This window comes from Gobio gobio (genome assembly GCF_949357685.1).
Source record: "Gobio gobio genome assembly, chromosome: 19".
NCBI classification, from domain to species: Eukaryota; Metazoa; Chordata; class Actinopteri; order Cypriniformes; family Gobionidae; genus Gobio; species Gobio gobio.
In genome coordinates, this window is record NC_137112.1 from 33,612,316 (window position 1) to 33,636,865 (window position 24,550).

The following is a 24,550-nucleotide window of genomic DNA, read 5'->3' on the forward strand; positions in this document are numbered from 1 at the left end:
GCGCTTCGCGCTTTGACACTTGCGTTTCAGATCGTTAAAATAGGGCCCTTGGAGTTAAAGGGGTGATGTATTGAGAAATCAACTTTCCTTTGAGCCTTTGGTAAACAAAAGTTCATTGTGATATAAGAATATCCTGTACGTTTCAGAGCTGAAAACGTCTTTGTTAGTCAAAGAAAACTTTTATAGACACCAGGCCCAGAAAACGAGAGCTCTCACAATATGTCGACCATTGACGTACTAGGACACAGAAGCACCGCCTCAAGCCCGCCCACCGACTCATGGAGTTAAACGGGTCGCTACCGAGCAATAAACATGCCGGTTTCAATTCACGTGCGTAAGACATTGCGTGTTTGTTCGCTTAATTTCACCGCTGAATCGATTGTAAACAAGATACATGTTGAGACTGGATTTGCAGACATATTGAGATTAAAACACAATGCTGTGCCTTCTATATTGGAACCGACCGGAACGGTGCAACACACTTATGTGAGTAAAACATGTTTTTTTATATGTGTTAGTATTGCATTGTTACAGATCGTTTGATATCTATTGATTACATACCTTAGCACACGGTCACAGGCTGGAGAAGGTGTTATTGGTTCATTCGTGATCAGACTCTGACTTGTAACGCCAGCTCGCAAAGCCCAAAGTCCCGGGGCTATGTGTTTTTCAGACGGGCTATCACTGGCAGGCTATAGTGAAATAACATTCCTTTCTTGCACGCGCACGCGGTTATAAGGTTTGCGGTTATATTCACTGATGATCGGGCGAAATGATACCGAAATAACATTCCAATCAATCACAGGTGGATGAGAGATAAATCATTGTGTTTGTTTGATAAAGATATTTTTCGAGCCCCGTGAACGTTTATCCAGATGCTTTTAAAACAATTCCTCACGTGTACTGACAGGGGAGCGGAAACTCATTAAATAAGCAAATCTTATCCAATCCTAGCCATGGGCGTTTACTTCCAAGTCTTCAGTGCGGCACGCCCATCAAAACCGACTGTTTTTCAGAGAGCCTCAAAACCAAGGCAGAAAATAGCCTATTACTTATTCATTATGATGTTTCTGAATGTAAAAACCACGCAAACGTCATAAGTTGACCTCAGACAACAGTATAACATTTTTTGAAAAAAAACAGTTAATGACACCTTTAAGCTTTTATTTGAGAAAAGAATGGCACTGAAGTCATTCTTAAGAAAGGAAGATGTGTTCAGAGTTTTACCGACTGGATACGGCGAAAGTTTAAAGGAACATTTAATTTTCCAACTCCCCTATAGTTAAACAGTTGAGTTTTACAGTTTTCGAATCCATTTAGCCGATCTCCAGGTCTGGCTGTAGCACTTTTAGCATAGCGTAGCATAGATCATTGAATCTGATTAGACCGTTAGCATCTCGCTCAAAAACGACCAAAGAGTTTCGATATTTTTCCCCCGATAGTTTTGGACCCCAGGTATGTGCTACCAAGCCACAAATATTTTTAAACAAAACAAAGTTAAAACTTGTTTTGAACAATTTCTTAGGAGGGGGGAGAGGGGGGGGGGGTCGATTTAAATCGTAAATTGGATTTGTTTTGTGAAAAAATCAGGGATTTTTTTTTTAGGCCATATCGCCCAGCCCTAAGTGAATGACTACATTTTACTATGTGTAAGTTGTTTCTACAACAGCTATAGCTTTTGCACCAGTCAGTGATTTCAGACACAGCAATGGAGTCGACAACAAGAGTCGATTCCTGTGCTGGAGCTAAAGCTATTAAAGGGTTACTTCAGTTATTTAGCATTACGCTTTGTATCAGTAGAAACCCGGTAGTATATTTGAATGATCGTACTTTCCCCCCTCATGTTCCCCTGAGACATATAGAGAATTATGCATTTTATTTCTGGAAAAAATCCTCAGATGATGCAAATATCGTCATTTTGCGACATCTAAGGATTTTTTTGGCCAGAGGCTATATACTACAGCCAGTAGAAGGAGCTAGGTCCACATGTTTTCAACCCGCCCATAGGGGTGGGATCTCCCTCACAGAATGTAAATGCGCACGGCCGGCTCGGGCATTCAAAACGGAGCGGTGCGGAGCAAAGTGAGTGTTTCAACTTTTCAATGAATTCCTATGAAAGTTAAGCTTCCATATGCATGAACTTAAAACGTGCCAGACTGGACATGCGTCGTGAATGACTGCCGCTCTTACCTCAGCTCTGCTCAGCTCTTCGCTCTCGTGATGAATGAAATCTGACTCCTGCTGTGTTTGTGTCGTGACTTTCGCTCAGCTCACTCACACTTTAATGAAAAGACATATTCAGTTTTTAATTGTATTGTCTGTTCTCTAACTGAACGAAATTATTTTATTACTATGAATATCAAAACGATGGTGTGGCGGTGCTGCGGTGGGCAAGAGATGTAACCAGTAACGTGGCTTTGTGAGTGGCCTCGTAGGGCAGTGAAGCAAGTGCATTCTGGGAGTTGTCTTTCATCCACATGAGACAAAAATACATTTTCTGTCTTTTCTCGGTCTAGAAGGCACCAAATAAAAAAATTATTTCACATTTCTACCACATAAATGACCAAGTTTAAATACACATTCATCTTCCCAGCGCTGACGTACCCCTTTAAGAGTCGAGGTCACAGATATTTGAACAGAAAAATATGTATATGTAGTTCATTGTAAAGCATTATCTATTTTGAAGGGTCATTTCATTAATGGTTGTAACGCTGTGCTGGGATTTATTTTCAAGGATATATCAGGTTTATTAATGAACATAGCTACAGTAACGTCTTCAGCTAGTCAACTTGAGATCCTCTCCATTTAAACTGGTTATATCTTTTAATTAAGCCTTGTAGTGAATCTGAGCAGTGAGATATTCGTCCCCACAGATCCTAAGCACAACCAAAACAATGTTCTTCTGCAAAATGCATAAAAAAATGTAACCACTAGAAGGCCAAAACTTGCAAAGTGTACCTTTTAAATATTGATATTACTGTAATATTGTTGCTGTGTTCCTCAAGTTGCTATGTGAATTGTTAACTATCATTAACGTCAGCATAAAATTAAAATCATTTTATTAGTTCTGCTCCAGGCAAACTAAGTTAAAATGGTTCTTTCTTGAGCCCTGTACATTCATTTCTAGTAAACAAACATGTGTCCAATCGATCATATGTTGTGCTCTTTGTGTAACTACAAAGCAAAATGTATTGAAGTGCGACATAGCCGGGTTGCATAAGAAAAAGCAAGCCAATAACATGGGCATTTCCTCTCCAGCTCTTCGTTCTTCAGACTTCAGTACACCTTCTACACCTCCAGCTTCTTTTTCATTTGGAGTTTGTAGAGGATTTGATAGCCATCGTCCCAAGCGTAGAGCAGCTGCTCCACAGGGCTGTATTTGAGGCTGGCATGAGTGCCGTATCGTTTGGGAAAGTATACATGTGGGGCATCGTCATTCGTTACCATGTCACTGACATCAAACACGCACTGAATTCGGGAGCGGCTGGGTAGTTTGGAGTTGTAGACAACATAGACGGTACCGCAGATGACGAACGCTGCTTCTGCATTCTCCCTCACACAAGGGGTGTCCCACATCTGCTCAATGTCAAGCGTTTTAGGGTCTATCTTGGCCAAAGAGATGTGCCGCTCATTCTCCTGTGTGGCGTAGATGGCCCACAGACCCTCTTCGTCCACTGCTAAATCGATGAAGGTCTCGGGATTCAGGCTGTACACTGGAAGCTGGTTTTTAGCTGGAAACACAGCACTGTCTGCAACTATATTCTTCTGAAGATCAAACTTTATTAGTTTCATCTCCTCACCCTGCTTCAGATAGTAAAGGTTGTTGTTGTAGATCGCATGGCCCATACCACGCCAGTCCGAAGGGAGCTGGACGCTGGTGGCCCCAGAAGTGCCTTGGGAGGACGTGAATTCACGGACTGTACCAAATTCATACACTGTATTATCTTCTGTTCCGTTTAAGATGTACACCTTCCCAGTGGCACTTCCCATGTCTTTGGTCCACATTCCCTTAGAGCCGCCCACTCGTTTGAGGATCTTCATGGCTTTGATGCTGGAGATCATGTCACTACAGTCTAAACGTATAAATGGAAAATCAAAATCATTTTTATTTTTGGATGAACTATCCCTATATCCCTATAAATATATAGTATTAACGCCTTTTTGGCTAACAAATTCTCCTTTCAGTAGTCTGTCATATGTTAATCATCAAATATCCTGTGTCATTTCCATTGCAATCCATCTTTTGCTTGAATTAGAATACCAATATTTGCTTTCCACTAAAGCCTGATTTAACGCTAAACCCTAATGGGAATGCTCAATGCACTAATGACAGTCTGGGTTAATCAGATTTGTGGCATTTTGCTATGAAAAGGCAATATAGAGCTGCTGAAGTGTAGAGAAAAGTATCAGGATTTGTCCTCCAGCAGTATAATTACTGTCTCTCGCAATGATGGAATAATAATAAATTTTATTTAGTACCTCTAAGTGCTTTTTAAACAAGGACTTTAGGAAGATTAGACCCACTGTTTAATGCATTATGTATTAAACTCTGTCAAGTTGCGATAGCTCAGAGCTTGATGTGATCGAACCCTCTTCCCTGTCTTTCTCGTGCCACTTTTAAGAGCTTCTTAAAACTGAATCAATGAAGCATAGCTGGCACTTTCCACAATTATGTTTAATATTCGTTTTCTAGGAGGTTTTTTCAACCTTGCGACAGTGATGTTATTGTTAACTAGAACTAAAAATCTTTTTTCAACTTACTGAAAAGTTGAAGGATTACAATGACGATAACTAAAACTGGAAAAAAATTAAAGCTAAGTATATATTTAAAAAAATCTAAAAGTAACAAATGCACATAAAATTTCTTAAACTCAAAAGAGTTTGATGAAAACTGAAAATATGAAAAAATAATAATTAATAAATAGAATAGAATATTAATATACTAAAATAACACTGTGACAAAATGCATAAATTAAAAAGAAATGTCAGAATGGGTGACGGTTGTAGTGGTTTGCAAGTTTAGAACCAAATGTTATTTTGCAGTTATTGATAAACTTATTCACCATAAATTAAATACATTTTTGATCATTTCTTATTTCTTACAGGTTTGAGCTGAAAATTTTTGATATTTTCTTGTCCAAATTATATCATTTCCTGGGTGTCTAAACTTAAGAAATGTAAAAAAGGTGTAATAAGGGAAATATAAACAAATAATTGTATACTCTCAATTCAACAGACTATATTGAATATATTTGCTATTTTTTGGTAAATAAAATCACAATTTTATGTTTTAATGTTGCTATTTTATGTTAGATAAAATCTCTAACATAAAACATTGCATTTGTTTCTCTAATGAAAACTTGTAGAATGAGCCAGCTATAGCTCATGTCATCAAACATTACCAGTATCTAAGCATGTGGAATGTTACCTAAAGCTCTTTACCTGTAAGCTTGGCGTACTTGGCTTTGTTTCTCTCCTTGACAACCGTCACCTGCTGCTCCACCAGCTTGTCATCCACGTCCACGCAAGGCTGCCCGCCATTCTGTGTTTCGAGGTAGTCCATCTCTCTCTCCACGCGATCTACGCGTGTTCCCACTGTGTCCAACTCGCTCCGCAGAGCCTCCTTGCTCTTGTCCAAGCCCTCTAGCTGTGCCACCATCTGCTGCTTGAACTCGCGCAGCTCAGAGGCGTAGCGGCTGGTCTGCTCATGCCACAAGGAGATGCGATCCTGCCAATGGAGAAATAAACAAAAACAAGTCTCAAGAGCCTCAGTAAAAGAGATGAGTAAGTCAGAGTTAAAGTGGCATCTTAAATAATATGATGAACTGAAGGCTAGCAATTATCTTGTGGGATAGTATGTTAAAATAAATGTGAATGGTTCTTCTTGTTACCACATTGCTAGGGTGGTTGCCAAGGCGTTGCTAAGCAGTTGCTAAGAAATTCTTGGAAAGTTGCCAGGACTTTGCTATTCAGTTGCCTGAAAAAGTTAGGCTGTACAAAAGTTTTATATATAGTAACCTACATCCGACTTTACATACATACAGTATATATTACAATATAGCAAATTACTTGAGTAGGGCATTAAAATGTATTATCGTTGCAACAGGTAAACTAGAGGTCGACCGATTGATTGGTTTTGCCGATTAATCGGCACAGATAACCGTTTGCTGGAACTGTCCATATAGATAGTTTTCCAAGTTGTGTCAGTTGCTGCAGTGGCTGAGAAGGGTCTGATGTTATTATGCACTGATGTATCGGCCGATAATCGATATCGGTAATCGGTTTTAAAACAGCGTGCGGAAAGGGTGGGGAAAAACGTGTCCGTCTGCAACTCATACTGTGTGTCTGAAGAAAATATCTCATGTTGAATTTAGGGCAAGATAACACGACTATAGCGCATTAACAGTTAAAAAATAGCTACATAAAAGCAGGCTGTATGTGACCCGTAGTTCAAGCCAGTTTTTTCCCTACAAAAAACTATTTGTAGCACACCTCTCATCCAATAATCGCAAATAGCACTGTGCTTTGTTACTTCTAAAAATAAACAGTTAGGGTGTAATCAGGGGCGGCGCTAGGGATGGGCTAAGGGGGCTGGAGCCCGGAATGTTTTCTCAAAAGCCCAGAATCTTTCAGTTTTGAGGTTTCTTAACAGTGCTGTCGAAATATAATTTTTCGATACATATCTCTACTAAAATATGTTAAACGGTTCAATGCCGCTTTTCCACAGTATCCACACCGATACCAGCAGCGCTTTCTCTCTCTTCTCTCCGACAGCGGTTGTACACAGTCACGCCTCCTGTCACTCACTGAGGCCAGGCACTCAGACTCTCTTTCGGTCCGGTTGAAGGGTTTTGTTATGAAATAGTATTACTCAATGGGGCATGGATACCCCCCAATTCTAGTCAGAATATGAGTCTGATACTGCTCCATTGGGCTGTGATTATGGGGCGTGTTTCAACCGAACCAGGAAAGACCTACAACCAATCAGAGCAACGGAGCGACGCATAGCTGTAAACAGAACTCAACTGCACGCACGCTGGAAGAAGTAGAAGAAGAAGATGAGTGTAAACAATCTTTGCCGAGTACTTACAAACTCGATCATCATTTTTGAGAGAAATAGTAAAGGTGAATGCATATACGAACAAGTTCTCCGTTTAGGATTAGAACGCATTCACAAGAGCTCTTTGGTGAGGTGGATGGGTACTTTACTGTTGATCGTCTGTCCATCAACATATAAAGCCTGCCCTGACAATTTCATTGGTCCGAACAGCTCCTTTTCTGGCATAGTTGCTCCACAACAGTCCAGACCGAATTTCCCGAACTCAAATGTTGTGGGCGGGGCTAAATTCGCCTGAAACCAGGCTGCCAGCAGTAGGCAGCAACAAAGTTTCTTTCAAGTCAGTAAAGCTGTTAATTCTAAATTAAAATGTCATTGGAGAAACTAGATTTGGGCTAAGCCCCGAATGTTTACAATGTCTGGCACCGCCCCTGGGTGTAATCAGGTACAATCTTTCAAATTCTGTCCATTTTATCATGCAATACAAACAATAAATGCCTCAGTTCAAGCTGCAGTGCGGAGAGCGAGTCATCTCTTCCACTTTAATAAGTTATATCGAAAACACGAAAATGCATGAATATCAAAAGGTATGTTGAAAGATACAGTACAACTTACCGAAATCCGAATCATGACTCATGTAATAACTCAATCAGTGTTTCAACCGTAGAAATAAATCAATAAAACTTTTTATTTGCAATTGTAGTTCATACAACTAAACATTGTATTAAGCCTACCTCAGGAAAGTCATCCGATGTGCACAGTTTGTTAGTTAGCAATAAAGAAACACTAGAGAGAAGCTTACTTTAATCATAAATGCTTGAATAAATTTGTCATGAAGTGCTTATGAAAAATACCTTATACAGTGGGCCTATGTGCAATTGAGTTGCAATTTTTTTTTATTTGGTTGTAATTAGCCTATTATATCTGAAAATAAATAGCAGTTTAGCGGTTTTGCAACCAATATTATTGTGTAGCAAATGAGAGGGTTCTCTGTATATTTTGCAACATTATTTAGGAGAGGTTTCTTTTCCATCAGAAAAATCTAACTATAGGTATCGGCATCGGCCGATATCATTCTGAATGATTTAAAGAAATGTAGTATTGGTGCATCTCTAGTTATTATAAAGTACAAGAGTGGCCTCTAGAGGCGAAAAAAAAAACTATTATTTACACCTCATGGAGTTTGTTTTGCCACGTGACGCTGCGTGCTGGACAGACACTTCAGAATGTATTTTAAACATAGACAACGAAACGGTATGTATACAGTACACTACAGTACATGTTTTCATAGCATTATAAAATAGGCCTAATTAATTTGTTGACTAGATGCTGCATTAGTGGACAACAACAGTATGTTTGCCGTTGAGGCAGAGAGGATGCTATACATTAGTAGGCCTACCTCAAGATGTTAAAACAATATGTGACAAAAACACGCAAGTCCGACCCAAATGTTTAATGTCACGATTGTTACCAACTATTTACATTAGTGTATATCCAGCTGGTCACTTTAAAGCTATGAGAAAGCAAATTGATATGTTCATGCAGCCAAGAGAAACATAGGCCTAGTAACTAATCAGAAAATCATCCACTTTTTTATCATCACTCTAATACATATTTTGCTGTTCTCATTAGATAAAGCAAATAAAGTGTGAGAGTATAGATACAATATTTCTAATTTTTCAATGCTTTATGGCCTTTATAGATATTTAAAGGTCATTAAGCATGACTGTTTGGGTTTATATGAAATGGTAACACTAAGAGTCCATCTGTAACATTAGCTAAGGTGAATACAATTATTTCTTATTGTTAATTTCAACATTTACTAAAACATTTTTATATTTTAAAGTTGTATCTCCTAACATCATTTATGCACTGAACTAGCATGAATGAAAAAGGTATAATTAATATTAATTTGAATTTAAAAAGTACAGTAGCCTGCATTTTCATGATTCAGTACAGTTTTTTTTATTTATTCAAGTTCAGCACTATTTTATGTTTGTTTTTATTCAGTATCCCTTTAAAAAAAATCAGACGATTAATCGGTTATTGGCCAATGTAGTCCAAAAAAAATCTGTAAGGGCACAATGTACTGTATTAATTTATTTCCTACAGGTGTTTTATCTATATTTTGAATTTTGAACTTAATTGTGTTGTGTTTTATGGTCAACGGAAATAAATAAAATGACTGGATAATGTCTGGGTAATAAGCTTTATTTTTTACAGTGTAGTTATCTTTATCTGTAAAACCTAATATCGGTCAACCACTAATGTAAACTATATTATCAACCAACTCTAATCCTCTGTGACTAATGCACGAAGATATATAAAAAAAAAATTATATCGTGATTTTCTGTAAAGCTGCTTTGAACAATGTGTATTGTGAAAAGTTCTATACAAATAAATTGTATTTGACTGACGTTACTATTTTAGAACATGCATCCAGACATTGATTTCAGATGGCTTTAATACATATACATGCTCTAAGCAATCATACATTTTAAACCGTGAACTCGAGAAGACTAAATACTGAGTCAGACAGCCTCATGAGTGTAAATTATTCAACTATAAGCCCTCCCTTGACAGCTGCAGGAATACATGAAGACTTTGGCATTGGAACAGCATCATTTGCGCTGCAGATGGATCAACCTTTGGCAGCAAATGTTCTTTTTTGAATTTGTGACTCAGTGGAAGGAAAGTAGAAGCAAAGTGCGTTTTAGTATAATCACACAAAATGACTTGCCTGAGAACTGTATGTGCAGAGTCAGCACAGAAAGCAAAAAAAAGGGAGAACATTTCCTTCATGTGAATGAATCCAAGACACAGAGGCAGATCAGGTGACTGACTCGAGGAGAAAGAGCTGTGGGAATGGAGCGAAAGCAGAAGGGAATAGAGATAGTGTGCGTGTCCGTCTGTTTTTATGTCGCTGTGATTGTCTGGCATGCATTGGGTACACTACAGTTATCACGTTCGGAGTCAGTACACTCTTACAAGAGAAGGTCCTATATAGAATCCCTTTAAGTTTATTTAGTTTTAAGTAATTAATAGTTTACAATTAAATTTTATGAATTAAACAGCTTGTAAACATATTTATCACTAGAAAAATTAAAGTATATTGCAATCATTTAAGACATTTCTCCTTATATAGAACATTTTTGTTGTTAAAATTGAGTGGAAAAACCGGACTCATAGAACACCACTGAAGTTCTTTTACATATACATATTTGTTTGATCCTTATATCACATTTTAGCCCACTTGTACTCTACTGACACATTTTCTGTGACTCTTCACTCCTATGGGGAACCTCATAGAACTTAAAAAATAATAATAATAATAATAATGATAATTAATGCTCAGAGGAAGTATTAAAGACCTACTAGCAAAGTAACTGCACCATATCCTTCAAAAAAATCCACAATTCATCCAAAATTATGTCTGTTGTCTTGTTCTTTAGCTTCACTCTTCTCAAAACTCTATGTCTGCCTGTATCTGGAGGCCATGGTCTAGCTGGGAGAGCATTATTGTTCTTACCTCAATGGCAAGGAGTCTTCTCTCCAAGTAGTCCATAAGGGCCTGCTGCTGTGCCCCAACCAGGCCAGAAAGAACGAGGACAAGGAGCTGGAGGGCTCTCATTTTTAAAGACCGGAGGAGACTGCTTAGAAATGGTGAGTGTGTGAGTATATGTTTTATGACAGCGGAGTAGAAAAGCCCTCATGCAGAGGCACCAAGTTGGCTGGAATGTTTAGAGAAAGAGCAGAGCGAGAGGAGGAGCCTAAAACATCTGGAGCGGCTCTTTCTCTGGAGAGCTGGATTACCCCCATCTCCTTTTCTGGTAAAACACAGAACTACTAATGACCAGTTGTTTTTTTATTCACGTTTCATTATGACTCACATTTGTGATTTAAGTCAAACATGTAAAATGGAAATGACTCAATAGCCCAGTAAGACAGTAACAAGAAGTTTACTGATGTTCTTGCCCTTTTCATTCTTTTTCAGCTTTATTTTCTTTGGACGAACAGCACGGCTCACATTCAATCTGTTGCATAACACTAGACAATTTCCCAACACTGACTCATATTTCAGTCTAGTGTAAACCATGGAGTGTTTCACTGCAGGCACAGTTTCAGTGTGGAGAATACGAAATTCATGAAGATCATTCACAGTGATCAGTCAAAGTGTGAGAACATGCTGAAACTACCGAACCATTGATAGTGTTTTGTTTGTGGTCTGTGGTGCAATATCTAAAATGGAAATTGATTTGAAATTTAACATTTGGGAAAACACCAACAGTACAGATTACGGCAACATCTGTCATTGTCTTTGCAAACAAAAAAGGTCACTGCCTCAGAAATAAAGAACTGAAATATAGAAGGTTATTTTAATTTCAGTAATCATGCAAGGTGTCCTCGATGTTTTGTTGAGTATCATATTTGATACATTAGGCTTTTATGGCTCATATAGTATAATTTAGGAGAATATGAAGCTCACACTCAAGGAAAAAAAAAAAAAACACGTTATCCAGAGCCCCAAAATGAACAAAATAGTTGCTGGCATTTCTATGAAATTGCTTGTAATGTAAATCAATGAGATTTTTATAACAGTATAGCAGACTACTTTCATAAAATGCATGTAAATATAATTTCTCACTCTATGGACTCTATCATACACTTGGTACAATGCAGCGCCAGACGCGACGCAAGTGTTTTTTGCTAGTTTTAGCCTGACGCAGTTATCATTTTCATGTCCTGCGGCAAGTTGTTTAAATAGTAAATTCATTTGTGCGCCCATGGGCGTGCTGGTCTGAAAATGAGGTGTGTTCAGGCGCATTGTTGGCGCGTTGCTATTTTGAGGCAACTGAAAACGACTGCGCCATTGACCAACAAAAACCTGGTCTAAGGTCAATAGCGCAGTATTTTTTATTTATTTAAAGGGCACGTTAGTAATATGCGCCTATAGGCGGGGTTATTACACACACAGGGACGCGCAGCAGCACACAAACATTTTTAAATACAAAAAATGTAAGAATTAAAATTTAAAAGATTATTATTATATATAAATATAAAAATATTTCATAATGGATAGTCATTGCATGTATCAGAATTAGCCTACCTATTTGTAGTGATGACGAGCAGATCCGTTTCCTCGCTAGAGAATCATTCTGTTTTTTCGCTTGCAAATTCTGCCATGTAAATAGCGAATACACCATGATGCGAGCGCAACTGGCTTTTAAAGGGAATGGGAGATGAGACTCGGATTGGTTTGTTGCACTTTATGCCAAAAACACAACCATTACTCGTTAAGAGAATAGGGACAACCCTTTTAGACCATGCGCCTACCATATTTCCCGCCGTTAAACTAGCAAAAGTGGATTTGGACACGCCCTACGTGCATTTCCGCCGTGCGCTTTAGACCATGCGTTTAGATTGTTAAAATAGGGCCCTATATCTCCTTATAATATGCCTTAATGAAATATGAAATGCTTATTAATGCATTTCAATGATCAATTCAAAAGTTCCCTGTTGTCTGATATTTTAACAGAGGTTTTTTTTTAAAGAATTATGTGTGGATTATCAGGTAAACCTAAGTTGCTTCAGTCAAGTAAGTGTTCATTTTGAAATATTACTAACAATATAAGTTATTCTTCTGTTTACTTGATAAAAAAAATGATACAGAATGATACAAAAAGGCCTTTTACTTGCAAAAAAAAAACAAGTATAAACTATCATTCAGATGAGGCATGTAGTAAATTGTGTACAACAGGTTTTTAAGCAGTTTTTATCATGTTGGGGTTTTTAGAATCTTTCAAATTTGCATATCAAATATGATACATAAAACTAATGACTAATGTTGATAAAAAATATTATAACCACTAGGAGGCATTACAGCATAATATTACTGCATTAGCATGCAGCATCAGGTGGTGATGTACACATTGGAGTTCCTCTTCCTGTTTTGTGGGCAAAAAAGAAATGTCAAGTAAGTAAGACTTTTGTTGTTAAATTGTCCTTATACTATGCAGTACTTGTTAGGTCAAAGAAACTATTTTCTATTTATTTACTAAAATACATAACAACAGAGATAGTGAAGGATAAGTATGAGTAAAGCAAGTCAGTAGGCTATATGTTTCTAAATTGTGTTTGTGTTGTGGGATCAGCATAGACTCTTTTATCTCAAGCTGTCTGCCTACAAAATAATCAAAACTGTTATTTTACTCCAAAATATCAAAGGTCCCAGCTTCTGACAAAACTTCTGCTAAAATGTCTAGTTTAAATTCCTTGCACGTCTTGCAAATATGCACTTGTTCCAGTGAAATCCGTTTAGGAGGCTGCAAGTAAAATAATCTAAAACAAAAAAGGAAGCAGCACTACTTCCTCCATTTTGTCAAAGAAATGTTTAAGATGGCCTTGGGCTTTGCTCTTTAGTATGGGACTGATGTTTTCTTCCTGATAGTGATCTCTGAATCACCCTGTGGTTAGTCTGCTGTCTACAGTTTTTTCTTTCCTTTCCTTTCCTTTTTTTTCTTTTTCTCTTTTCGGTTTCTCTACAAACGAAAGAGCTGTGATTATTGAAGCATGGTTTTCTTTCACATCACACTGTAAAAAAATGTCCGGCCTCTCCAATTTAAAACTTTCTAGTGACTGGTCACATCTAAATTTTTCAGTTGGCCAAATTTAATTTCTGTGAATTTATATAATTTTATAAACAGAAATTAAATTTGGTCAACTAAAAAATTTAGATGTGACCAGTCACTCACTAGAAAATTTTTAATTGGAGTCTGAAATTTTTTAACGTGCATGAATAACATCAATAATCATTCATTGATATTTAAAGAGCTAGTTAATATCAGATGCATCTATCCACTCTGAATTATATGTATTTTTATTTATTTCAGTTCTGACATCTTTTTTCCCCCCCATCTGATACACAATACAGTGAAAAGTGAGTGGAGAAAGGTTACTCTTAAAGGGTTAGTTCACCCAAAAATGAAATTTCTTCCATTAATGACTCACCCCAATGTTGTTCTACACCCGTAAGACCTCCGTTCATCCTCGGAACACAATTTAAGATATTTTAGATTTAGTCCGAGGGCTTTCAGTCATTTGAATGTAAGTGTATGCACACTTTGCTGTCCACGTCCAGAAAAGGTAATGAAAACATCATCAAAGTAGTCCATATGTGACATCATTTGGTAAGTTAGACTCTTTTGAAGCGTCTACAATACATTTTGGTCCAAAAATAACAAAAACTAAGACTTTATTAAGCATTGTCTTCTCTTCCCGTTTTGTTTGAATCCGCGTTCACGACGCCACAGTGACGCTGCTGACGTAAGACGCTGTGACGTGTTATCTGGTTATCTTTGGCGATTAGGGCATCCGGGACATGCACACTTACGCACCATTTTAAATAAAATATAGCAATACAAACAATGTAGAACAGCTTGTTTACAGCGTGCGTCTCCCTCAGACTACAAACGAAGCTCTGTCGCACCAGATAACACGTCACAGCGGCTTGCGTCACTGTGGCGTCGTGAATGCGGATTCAAACAAAACCGGAAGAGAAGACAATGCTTAATAAAGTCTTAGTTTTTGTTATTTTTGGACCAAAATGTATTGTCGACGCTTCAAAAGAGTCTAACTAACCAAATGATGTCACATATGGACTACTTTGATGATGTTTTCATTACCTTTCTGGACGTGGACAGCAAAGTGTGCATACACTTACATTCAAATGACTGAAAGCCCTCAGACTAAATCTAAAATATCTTAAACTGTGTTCCGAGGATGAATGGAGGTCTTACGGGTGTGGAACAACATTGGGGTGAGTCATTAATGGAAGAAATTTCATTTTTGGGTGAACTAACCCTTTAACACTTAAAATACTGAGTTCTAATTGGGGTACATTTTGAACGAGGGCTTTAATATGCATATGCAAACTTCTGCTTTTCAAATGCACTTGAAAAAACTGAGACCAAATTGGACACATAGCCTCATAGGATGCAGATTAAGCCCGAAGTGTACCGCCGACAGTCTTTTTTTGTACTATGTAAAAGGCTACCTTGGTTCCAAATGCTGTAACTTTTGATTATTTTATGCTATCGATTTTCCTCTACTTCTAATTTCCCCTTCCTTATTTCCTTCCTGAGATATTGCATTTTAAATTAGAAAAATATGTGAAATTTCCCTTGAGCACACTTTTATTTATTTATTTGTATTTATTTATTAATTTTTTCTCAGCATGCAAATGTCCAAATGTACTTTAAAAAATGTATTTAAAAATGTTTTCTATCAAACAATACCAACCTTTTGACTCTCCTTGCTACTGTTGGGGTAACAGTTTAGGACCCAGGACCAGTAGTGAAAAATAAAGACCAAGAGTCAGGAGTGCAATTAATTAAAGAGAAATTTACCGAAGAATAGTTTGCAGTTTCATCAGCAGAAGCCAGCTTCAAGTCTCACAAAGAGTTCGTAGGCCGCGCTCCCTCTCTACCAGCCTATCGTACATACAATTTCTCAACAGTTATACTGTTTTCAAGGGTTAGCCACGTCATGACTGCAAGGTGGATGATTCTGATTGGCTCAGAGAAAATTAACAGTCATGGTAAATTTCCGAGCCTGATCTCACGAAAATGCGTATAAATAATACGAGTGTGCAATGTCGTGGATATGGTACACAGTTTTTTTGCGTGCATATGATATGCACTTTATGGCGTATTATATGTATGAACCGTATAATTTTGGCGTATACTATATTCCACGACAATGCACACTCGTACTATTGATACGCATTGTCATGAGATCGTGTTGAAATTTCCACACATTGTCAGTTAATCAGATTCACGTGTACATAACATATATCACTTGTTGACATCTTCACCCCGGAATTAGGCACCTAGTGACCTTCCAGATTCTGGAGCAGGCGCCAGCTTGCCCAGAACAACAAGTCGACCCATCTCTTAGGATGCCCGTTATCCACCTCCAATACTGAACTGTAACACAGAATACTGCGCACACACACACACACACACACACACACACACACACACACACACACACACACACACACACACACAGATACCCAGTCTCTCCAAGGTTGGAGTTGGTTGAGCTCTAGTACTGACCAGGAAAAGTTTCCCAAAACATACTGATAATGTGCTTTCTCTCAGTGAGAGGTACAGACAGGCAATATGCATACAATTCTTTATTGTTTCAGAAAAAAGAAATATGAAAGGAATAAAATAAAATATAAAAATGAAAGACCGATCCATATTTCATCTCTGGAAGCCGGGCTAAGTGAGCAAGCACTGTTACTGCGCTCCTGTCAGGTTAAAGGTGTGTGATGCCTCCAAAATCCAAACACAAGCATTTAGCGACACATCACACACCCCTAGGACAGACCCTCAGTCACCACTCGGAGACCAAATACAAACTTTAGAAAACATAAAGGAAGAAACAACAATCATTGGTCCTATTGATTAAGCAAAATCTATAAATAATGATTAAGGCTTTGATTATAAATTTAATTAGGATATATACAGTTATATTGAAGCGGCAGAATCCAACTAACCTAACAGGGTAGTGCAACAAATGGCAGTCTCTGGGGTGGACCCAACCTGGTTCCAGGGGGGGAAGAACACAGCCAGAGACGACAGAGGAAGCTCTGTCGAGGGAAAGACACGGGGCTAGCCGAGTAGGGTAGCTGGTACCGTGGAAAATACACATATGGGGTAGCCTAGAGGGGACCGCAACATATGGAACCCAGCCTACACACACGTTCCACAAGCATACGGGTGCAGGCCTGGCATCAGACGGCCGCCACGTCTGACACCGGAGGGGTGACGGAGGAACTCACAGGGTTAGCCGATTTTCGGGGAACACGACTGGAGCAAATAGACGCACGTATCCGGCCCAGAGGGCGGGAGTGGCGTATGCAAGCCGACACTTAGAACGGGCACTTAGCGCTGCTGGCCACTGGGGGCGAGAATGCGGGAAGATACCGGCTCTACACGGAGGCTATAAAATCTAGCGAACGTGTTAGGTGTCGCCCAGCCCGCAGCTCTACATATATCTGTCAGCGAGGCGCCTTGAGCCAACGCCCAGGAAGAAGCAACACTCCTTGTTGAGTGTGCTCGCAACCCGAACGGGCAAGGTACGTCTTGGGACCGGTAAGCCTATCCAGTGGGCCAACCTCTGCTTGGAGACAGCCTTTCCCTTCTGCTGGCCTCCGTAACAGATGAAGAGCTGCTGTGAGGATCTGAAGCTCTGAGTCCGGTCAACGTAAGCGCGAAGAGCGCGGACGGGACATAAAGCTAGGGCTGGGTCTGCCTCCTCCGAAGGCAGCGCTTGCAGGTTCACCACCTGGTCCCGAAAGGGAGTGGTAGGAACCTTGGGCACGTATCCAGGCCGGGGTCTCAGGACAACGTGAGAGTTGGCCGGCCCGAATTCTAGGCATGATTCGTCGACTGAGAGTGCATGCAGGTCCCCTACCCTTTTGATTGAAGCCAATGCAATCAGGATAACTGTCTTCATGGACAGGATTTTTAGCTCAACAGACTGCAAAGGTTCAAATGGAGGACCCTGAAGTGCTCTGAGCACCAGGGCTAAGTCCCAGGAGGGTAACGAGGTAGAACGAGGAGGATTTAGTCTCCTCGCACCTCTGAGGAACCTGACGATTAAGTCGTGCTTACCTAAGGATTTACCGTCTACTGCATCGTGATACGCCGCTATTGCTGCGACGTACACTTTGAGGGTGGAGGGAGACAGCCTTCGATCCAACCCATCCTGCAGGAAGGAAGCACAACGTTAATCGAACACTTTCGGGGGTCTTCCCGGCAGGAAGAGCACCACTCGACGAACAGGTTCCACTTCAGAGAGTAGAGGCGCCTCGTAGAGGTCCTTCCTCAGGGGGATCGGCCAGGGAGGGGCTGTCGCGAGGAGTGTGAGTTCTGGGAACTAGGTCCGGTTGGGCCAGTAGGGCGCAACTAACAAGACCTGCTCCTCGTCCTACCTGACCTTGCACAGTGTCTGTGCGAGAAGGCTCACTGGGGGGAACGCATACTTGCGTAGGTTCCGGGGACCAGCTGTGCGCAAGTGCATCTATGCCTAAGGTACCTCCGGTCAGGGAGTAGTACCACTGGCAATGGGTCGAGTCCGGAGAAGCGAACAGGTCTACCTGTGCAACTCCGAAGTGGTCCCATATCAGCTGGACGCTCCGGGGGTGGAGTCGCCATTCGCCCGGAGGTGTCGACTGGCGAGAGAGCTCGTCGGCTGTCTGGTTCAGCGCACCTGGGATGTGAATGGCACGAAGTGACCTCACAAACTTCTGACTCCACAGGAGGAGATGGCGGGCGAGCCGGAGCATGCAACGGGAGCGTAGACCACCCTGACGGTTGATGTATGCAACGGCCGCAGTGCTGTCCGAACGGACCAGTACGTGCTTGCCCCGAAGCGGTTTCTTGAACCGGGCCAGGGCAAGACGTACTGCCAGTAACTCTAGGCAATTGATATGCCAACGCAGTTGGGGCCCCGTCCACAGACCCGAAGCTGCGTGCCCGTTGTACGTGGCCCCCCAGCTCGTGGATGAGGCATCCGTGAAGACCACAGCATGCCTCGACACCTGTTCTAGGGACACTCCGGCCCGGAGAAACGAGGGGTCTGACCACGGACTGAAGGTTTGGCGACAGTAAGGAGTAACTAGGACCCGGTACTGACCGCTCTGCCACGCCCATCTCGGGACTCGGTCGTGCAACCAGCGTTGAAGCGGTCTCATATGAAGCAATCCGAGCGGCGTTACCGCGGCTGCAGATGCCATATGCCCCAGGAGCCTCTGAAATAATTTCAGTGGGACCGCTGTCCTGCCTTTGAACGTATTCAAGCAGTTCAACACTGACCGGACGCGCTCTGGAGTGAGGCGCGCTGTCCGGCTGACCGAATCCAGCTCCATACCGAGATAAGAGATCCTCTGCGCGGGGCAGAGTTTGCTCTTCTCCCGGTTGACCCGAAGTCCCAACAGGCTGAGGTGACTGAGCACCATGTCCCTGTGTTCGCACAACTGCTCCCGAGACTGGGCGAGTATGAGCCAGTCGTCGAGATAGTTGAGTAAGTGAACGCCGCGTTCTCTGAGCGGAACAATGGCTGCCTCGACGACCTTCGTGAAGACGCGAGGCGACAGGGACAGCCCGAAGGGCAAGACTTTGTACTGATATGCCCTCCCCTCGAACGCAAAGCGCAGGAACGGTCTGTGTCGAGGAAGGATAGAGACATGAAAGTACGCGTCCTTCAGGTCGATCGCTGCGAACCAATCTTGGGGACGGATGCATTGGAAAATGCGTTTCTGCCTTAACATTTTGAACGGAAGCTTGTGCAGGGCCCAATTCAGAATGCGCAGGTCCAAGATTGGCCTTAACCCACCCCCTTTCTTGGGTACAATGAAGTAGGGGCTGTAGAACCCCGACCTCATATCGGCAGGAGGAACCGGCTCGACCGCGCCCTTCGCCAGCAGGACATCGATCTCGGACCGCAAGACATGGGCATCGCTGCTCCGCACGGAGGTGAAGAGGATGCCCCTGTACTTGGGAGGCCGGCGTGCGAATTGAATCGCATAGCCGAGTCTGATGGTACGGATGAGCCAGCGAGACGGCCTGGGGAGACCTAGCCAGGCCCCCAGAGACCGAACTAGCGGGATCAACGGCACCACAGACGTACCCGGGGTGAGGCAGCGAGGTGGAGTATTCAGACCCGACTCGGGAGGCCCGGAGGCGGCGGGAGGGGTGCGGACACCGTCTCCCCGAGCAATTCCTCTCTCGCTGGGCTGCCCGTTTCAGGGTCGCTTGCCCTTGTGCTTGCTAGCAGGCTCGCGGGACCCTGGACGGGTTGGGCACCTCCCTTGCGCCCGGCCACCTGCTGCCTGGGTGGAGGCGGACGCAGGGTGGCGCCCTCGGCGACAAGCAGATGGAGGTGCTGCGGCCAACGACTGGGTGTAGGCAGCAGCTGGTCGTCGGGGCAGGTTTTTTTTTTTTTAATTTATTATTATTTTATTTTTTTGCCACCTCCGTCTGCTTCTGGGCCACCAAGAACTGCTGGGCGAAGTTCTCGTTGGCGTCGCCGAAGAGGCCAGCCTGACCGACAGGGGCGATGAGGAACCGAACTTCGGGCTCACGCATATCTGCCAGGTTTAGCCCCAGCTTCCTGGACCACTGGTGTGGACATCGCCTGACCCAGGGTGCGTGCAGTGACTTTCCTCACTCCGGAGAGCGAGGTCCATCACCGCACGCAGTTCCTGCATAACCCCTGGGTCGGGACTACCCTCATGCATGCAGGACAGAGGGCAGTGAGAGAGGGAAAAACTTATAAAGGTTATGGCCCTTTTGGTGTTCCATATTTTGACACCAAATAGTTCCATGCTGTTAAATTTTTCCAATGCACATCCGGGCAGCCACCCCGGAAAGCATTGCTGTCAACTCTGAATCTGATTCAGCATGAGCACACACCATTATAGTGGGAAACTCAGCATTATCATTTCCAGCGCATAACAGCCCTCTCTCCGATGCAGCAATTGACATCTGTCCTTCGCCAGAGCGCCAAATGAAACGCATTTTTTTTTTTAAAGGACCAGCAATCCCATCTGTAAGCTACCAGCAGGCATGTGAGACAATGAGCGTGGCCGTCAGACTTGACGGCACACGGCACGCTGAACAATCCAGCCCCTATGAAAGAGCAAGGTGAACAACGCGCCGACGTGGTCATGTTCTCGTGAGAGAACATGAACCACCCACAAACAAAGTCTCAGCACGATCGTGATGCGATAGAGGAGTGGGGGCCCGAAGAGATGTACTCAGCGGGGAAGCCCCACTGTAATCCTCAGGTCACCAGCGCTTATTAGCCAAAGTAATCCTTTTCTGGAGCCCCAGAAAAGAAACTAGATCGGGGAATAAGTGAAGGGACTCAACCCCGTTTGAGGTTTCATAGTCTCGACCGCGCATCAGAGCGCCGAGTGACGCGCTGGGTTGCCGTGACAACCCCCGCTATCAGCCGGCGCGAGACAGCACACGGCGCGCTGAACGCTCAGCCCTTACGAGAAAGGTGAGACGAACAACGCGCCGACGTGACCATGCTCTCCTGAGAGAGCATGGATCACCCATGAAAGCAATCTCACATGTTTATATGCGAGAGATCGTGGCCGTCAAATGAGGACAGGAAACAACTGCATCCAGAAACACACGGTTTGAGTGACATCTTGAAAAAGACGCAGGGTCAAACCGTGTTGCTCTTTTAGAAGGAAATGCTCTTTTAGAAGTGCTGAAGCACTCAGGGAGATGGCCGCGGCTCACAGCAGTCCGATTGCAAGCCTGCGTGTGAGCACTCAAAGAACGGAAACGCCCAGCCAACCAACACAGGAACAAGTGTATGTTGCAGCGGCCACTCGCTGACTCGCGCCGTCACACCAGCACCCAGGTAAGAGAGCGATCCTCCTCGAGACTCGTCTAAACACTCTTTGTAGAAACAGCTTGATACAGCAAACCGTTCGGCTCCGAAGTTAAAAAGCAATGATGCGGTATTCCACTTCTGTATTTATACCCGCGCTGCGGGGCGGTGCGTGGAATGTGTGAACCGCATGCCAATGTCCATTGGCTCGTTTTAATCACTCGAAGTAGGTCGGTCTCTGGAAACAGATCCCAATTCGTCGGTCAGTTCCGACGTACGTCGAACGTGACCGACTGAAAGGGAACTGTACATTTCTCGTCTATTTCCACCCACTGCAACTTATACCAACGACGGAAATAAGTGCAGTTACAATAGCAAAATATGTGGGAGAGCGTTGCTATAATTTGACTATATTGTATTGCCATAGGGAGCCCTTCAAAGTCAATACCATATCAACTAGTTAGCACAGTATTTGTAATAGAAAGGATTTAATGACTAAATCTGGTTGTGGTTACACTTATGGTTACACTTAAAATAGTTTCAAAATGGATGTATGAGATGATAAACTTATACCACTAATAGTACACAACATGAATAGAATGTTACCAGAGAGAGAGAGAGAGAGAGAGAGAGAGAGAGAGAGAGAGAGAGAGAGAGAGAGAGAGAGAGAGAGAGAGAGAGAGAGAGAGAGAGAGAGAGAGAGAGAGAGAGAGAGAGAGAGCAAGGAAGAGAAGCCCCAAAGATCTCAAGAGTCAGAGAATAAAAGAGCAAAAGGCAGAGAAAAAGAGAAAGAGCAACAGTTCCAATCTTCTTTTATCCCTTTCCTTGACCATGTGACCAAACCAAATGTGAGATATCCAAAACGGACCAATCAGACCAAACTTCCCCCACTGTAAAGATGTGGCACCCATTTGGCATACAGGCCTCTCTATTGTCTTCCAGATGGCCCTTCTGATAAGGAATGTGGGTGGACAACAGTAAAGCAAATTTCTTTGTTGGATTTCAAATATCTTTGATTATTTTCAATTCCTTCAGGCTTAAGGGGTTAAACAGTCACACACCATGAGCCACCATGAGGGATCAGTGCTACGCTCTTAGGGTACGTTTACGTGACAACAATGTACTAAAAACAGAAAAGTTTTTTGCATACAGATGACAACGTTATCAAAATGATCCACGTTCAGATTGTATAACCCCAGGCTAGTGCATTTCTAAAAGATATTCATAACTGCTCTCATAAAAAAAAAGAAAAAAGATTAGTTTTAGCTGTGAGTGACATAGTCAAACAAACCAACTTGTGGAACTTTGTGAGTAACTTTAGTAAATCCAGCATGACAGTAGTTTTTAACATCAAAAGAGGGTTTGCACTGGCGCAAGCTGTTAGTAAATCTGGCCCTTAGATTACAGCCCACAAAGGACTGCGTAAGTAGGCCTACCTATAAAGTATGTTTGTGTAGAATTAATGGAGTAATATGTAAAGTTCGGGGAAAAAAGAGGTAATAACCAGGAAAATTAACAAATTATTTATACTGTATTTTAGAACTAAAGGGTACTTATTCTACTATTATGATAGGCAAACATTTTATATTTGGGAGCAATTTAACATAACTTTTTGTAAGTGTACAATAAATACAAGCCTATGCTTCTTTTTTAAATGATGGGTAATATATCAGTGCATTTATACAGTCATTTTTTAATATAGCAAAAGTGCAGCTGTTTTAGTATATACTATATATACTGCGAAAATAAACTCTTGTTCCATGCAGTTACAGGGTAAGTGTGACATCTGCGGGCTGTGAATTAAAGTGGTGCTTGTTACCCTCTTGTTCCATTAAGTTACAGGGTAATTACAATAAAAATACAAATACACTATCTGATATCACTGACTCGGAAACCTTTATTTTAAAAACATATACATTTATAAACTTTTCATTTCAAATACTAAAGTCCTGATAGAAAGTAGCACGCTTTGTCCCTTTTTTGTTTGTTTCTCTTGCTTGGCTTCTTCCTCTTTGTTCCTCTTGTTCTTTTTCATTCTTTCCACTGTAATTCCCCTGCTCTGTTAAAACTTGGATCTAACTCACTCAATTGGCTAGTCGCCCTCTAAATGATGTCGCAATATATAGACGGCTGACTTAAAGTCACATTTGCTGGCCTGAAATTTACTTTTTTGACCACCTTTGTTACCGTCAGTTTAATATACATTATGCTATATATTATTATCCACTATCGATCGCCACTTACGCTAAATTAATGCAGAATCATTCTTGCATTTAGTTGATTCCTAGAAATTCTCTTTTTACTTGCCCCTTCAAAAATCCACTTGTCCCGCAAACATTGTTCTTTAACTTGTAAGAATACACATTTAAAAGCTGTCAAGTTATTAACGAAATCAATATAAGTAATAATAACTCTTATGATATACATTTTTTTTCAATCTTTTTACTCATTGATGTCCCGTGTCACAGACAGTCATACTGACTGCTGCTAATCAGAGTCCACAGATATAGACCTACCGAAGCTCGTATGTGAACACATCACACACGGCTGTGTTGATGGCTGATTTAGTCACGTTCAGGAACGGTTAAACATAACTAAACTAATATTATTATTATTATTATTATTATTAGTAGTAGTAAAGTTACCACGTACCGGACATGTTCTCACCGCTTCCCAACTCCCAACATGCACACGCACACACATCTGTGCAACTGTCATTGTACTGTAGCCTACGTCAGCGTTGCATTATTATCTCGTACCATCTCACCAACAGTTATACTCGCACATCCAAACGTAGTCAGAGAAGGGCCTCGTCTTCTTTCCGATCGCATGAACGTAGTCACATCGTCTCAAACTGCCCAATGAATCACTCAATTCTCATTGGCTAAGTTACCTGCCAATGTGGCTGGTAGATTGCAAAATTCACCCGCATTTGGCATGTGGTCAGGTGTTAATTTCAGGCCCCACAACCTACTTGACCTCATTTCCCAATTACCACATTCACCCCTCTGTAAATGTCACCGTCCTGGTGACGTAAGAATCAATTCCAGGGCCTAAACAGAGCATAATAATAGA

The 24,550-nt window shown here is 41.7% G+C and overlaps 1 protein-coding gene across 2 annotated transcripts; it reads right to left on the reverse strand.

Annotated features, from left to right (window-relative positions):
• Positions 1–1,155: 1,155 nt before the first annotated feature.
• Positions 1,156–24,240, reverse strand: olfml3b (olfactomedin-like 3b). 2 transcript variants are annotated; one of them, XM_079844417.1, is made up of 4 exons: positions 24,128–24,182; positions 10,587–10,884; positions 5,443–5,728; positions 1,156–4,073 (listed from the first exon to the last, which is right to left on the reverse strand). In XM_079844417.1, the coding sequence occupies exons 2-4, from the start codon at positions 10,686–10,688 to the stop codon at positions 3,289–3,291; spliced, it is 1,173 nt and encodes a 390-aa protein (XP_079700543.1). In that variant the 5' UTR covers positions 10,689–10,884; positions 24,128–24,182; the 3' UTR covers positions 1,156–3,288. The 2 variants fall into 2 exon arrangements, with proteins under 2 accessions (XP_079700543.1, XP_079700544.1); XM_079844418.1 differs by lacking the exon at positions 10,587–10,884 and having other exon boundaries at positions 24,128–24,240.
• Positions 24,241–24,550: the final 310 nt, after the last annotated feature.

Coding starts and splice junctions, on each gene's coding strand:
- olfml3b (XM_079844417.1), bottom strand. CDS start 10,688: ATGAGAGCCCTCCAGCTCCTTGTCCTCGTTCTTTCTGGCCTGGTTGGG. Junction 5,729..10,586: donor GAAGACTCCTTGCCATTGAG/GTAAGAACAATA, acceptor CTCCATTGGCAG/GATCGCATCTCCTTGTGGCA. Junction 4,074..5,442: donor CAAGTACGCCAAGCTTACAG/GTAAAGAGCTTT, acceptor TTATACGTTTAG/ACTGTAGTGACATGATCTCC.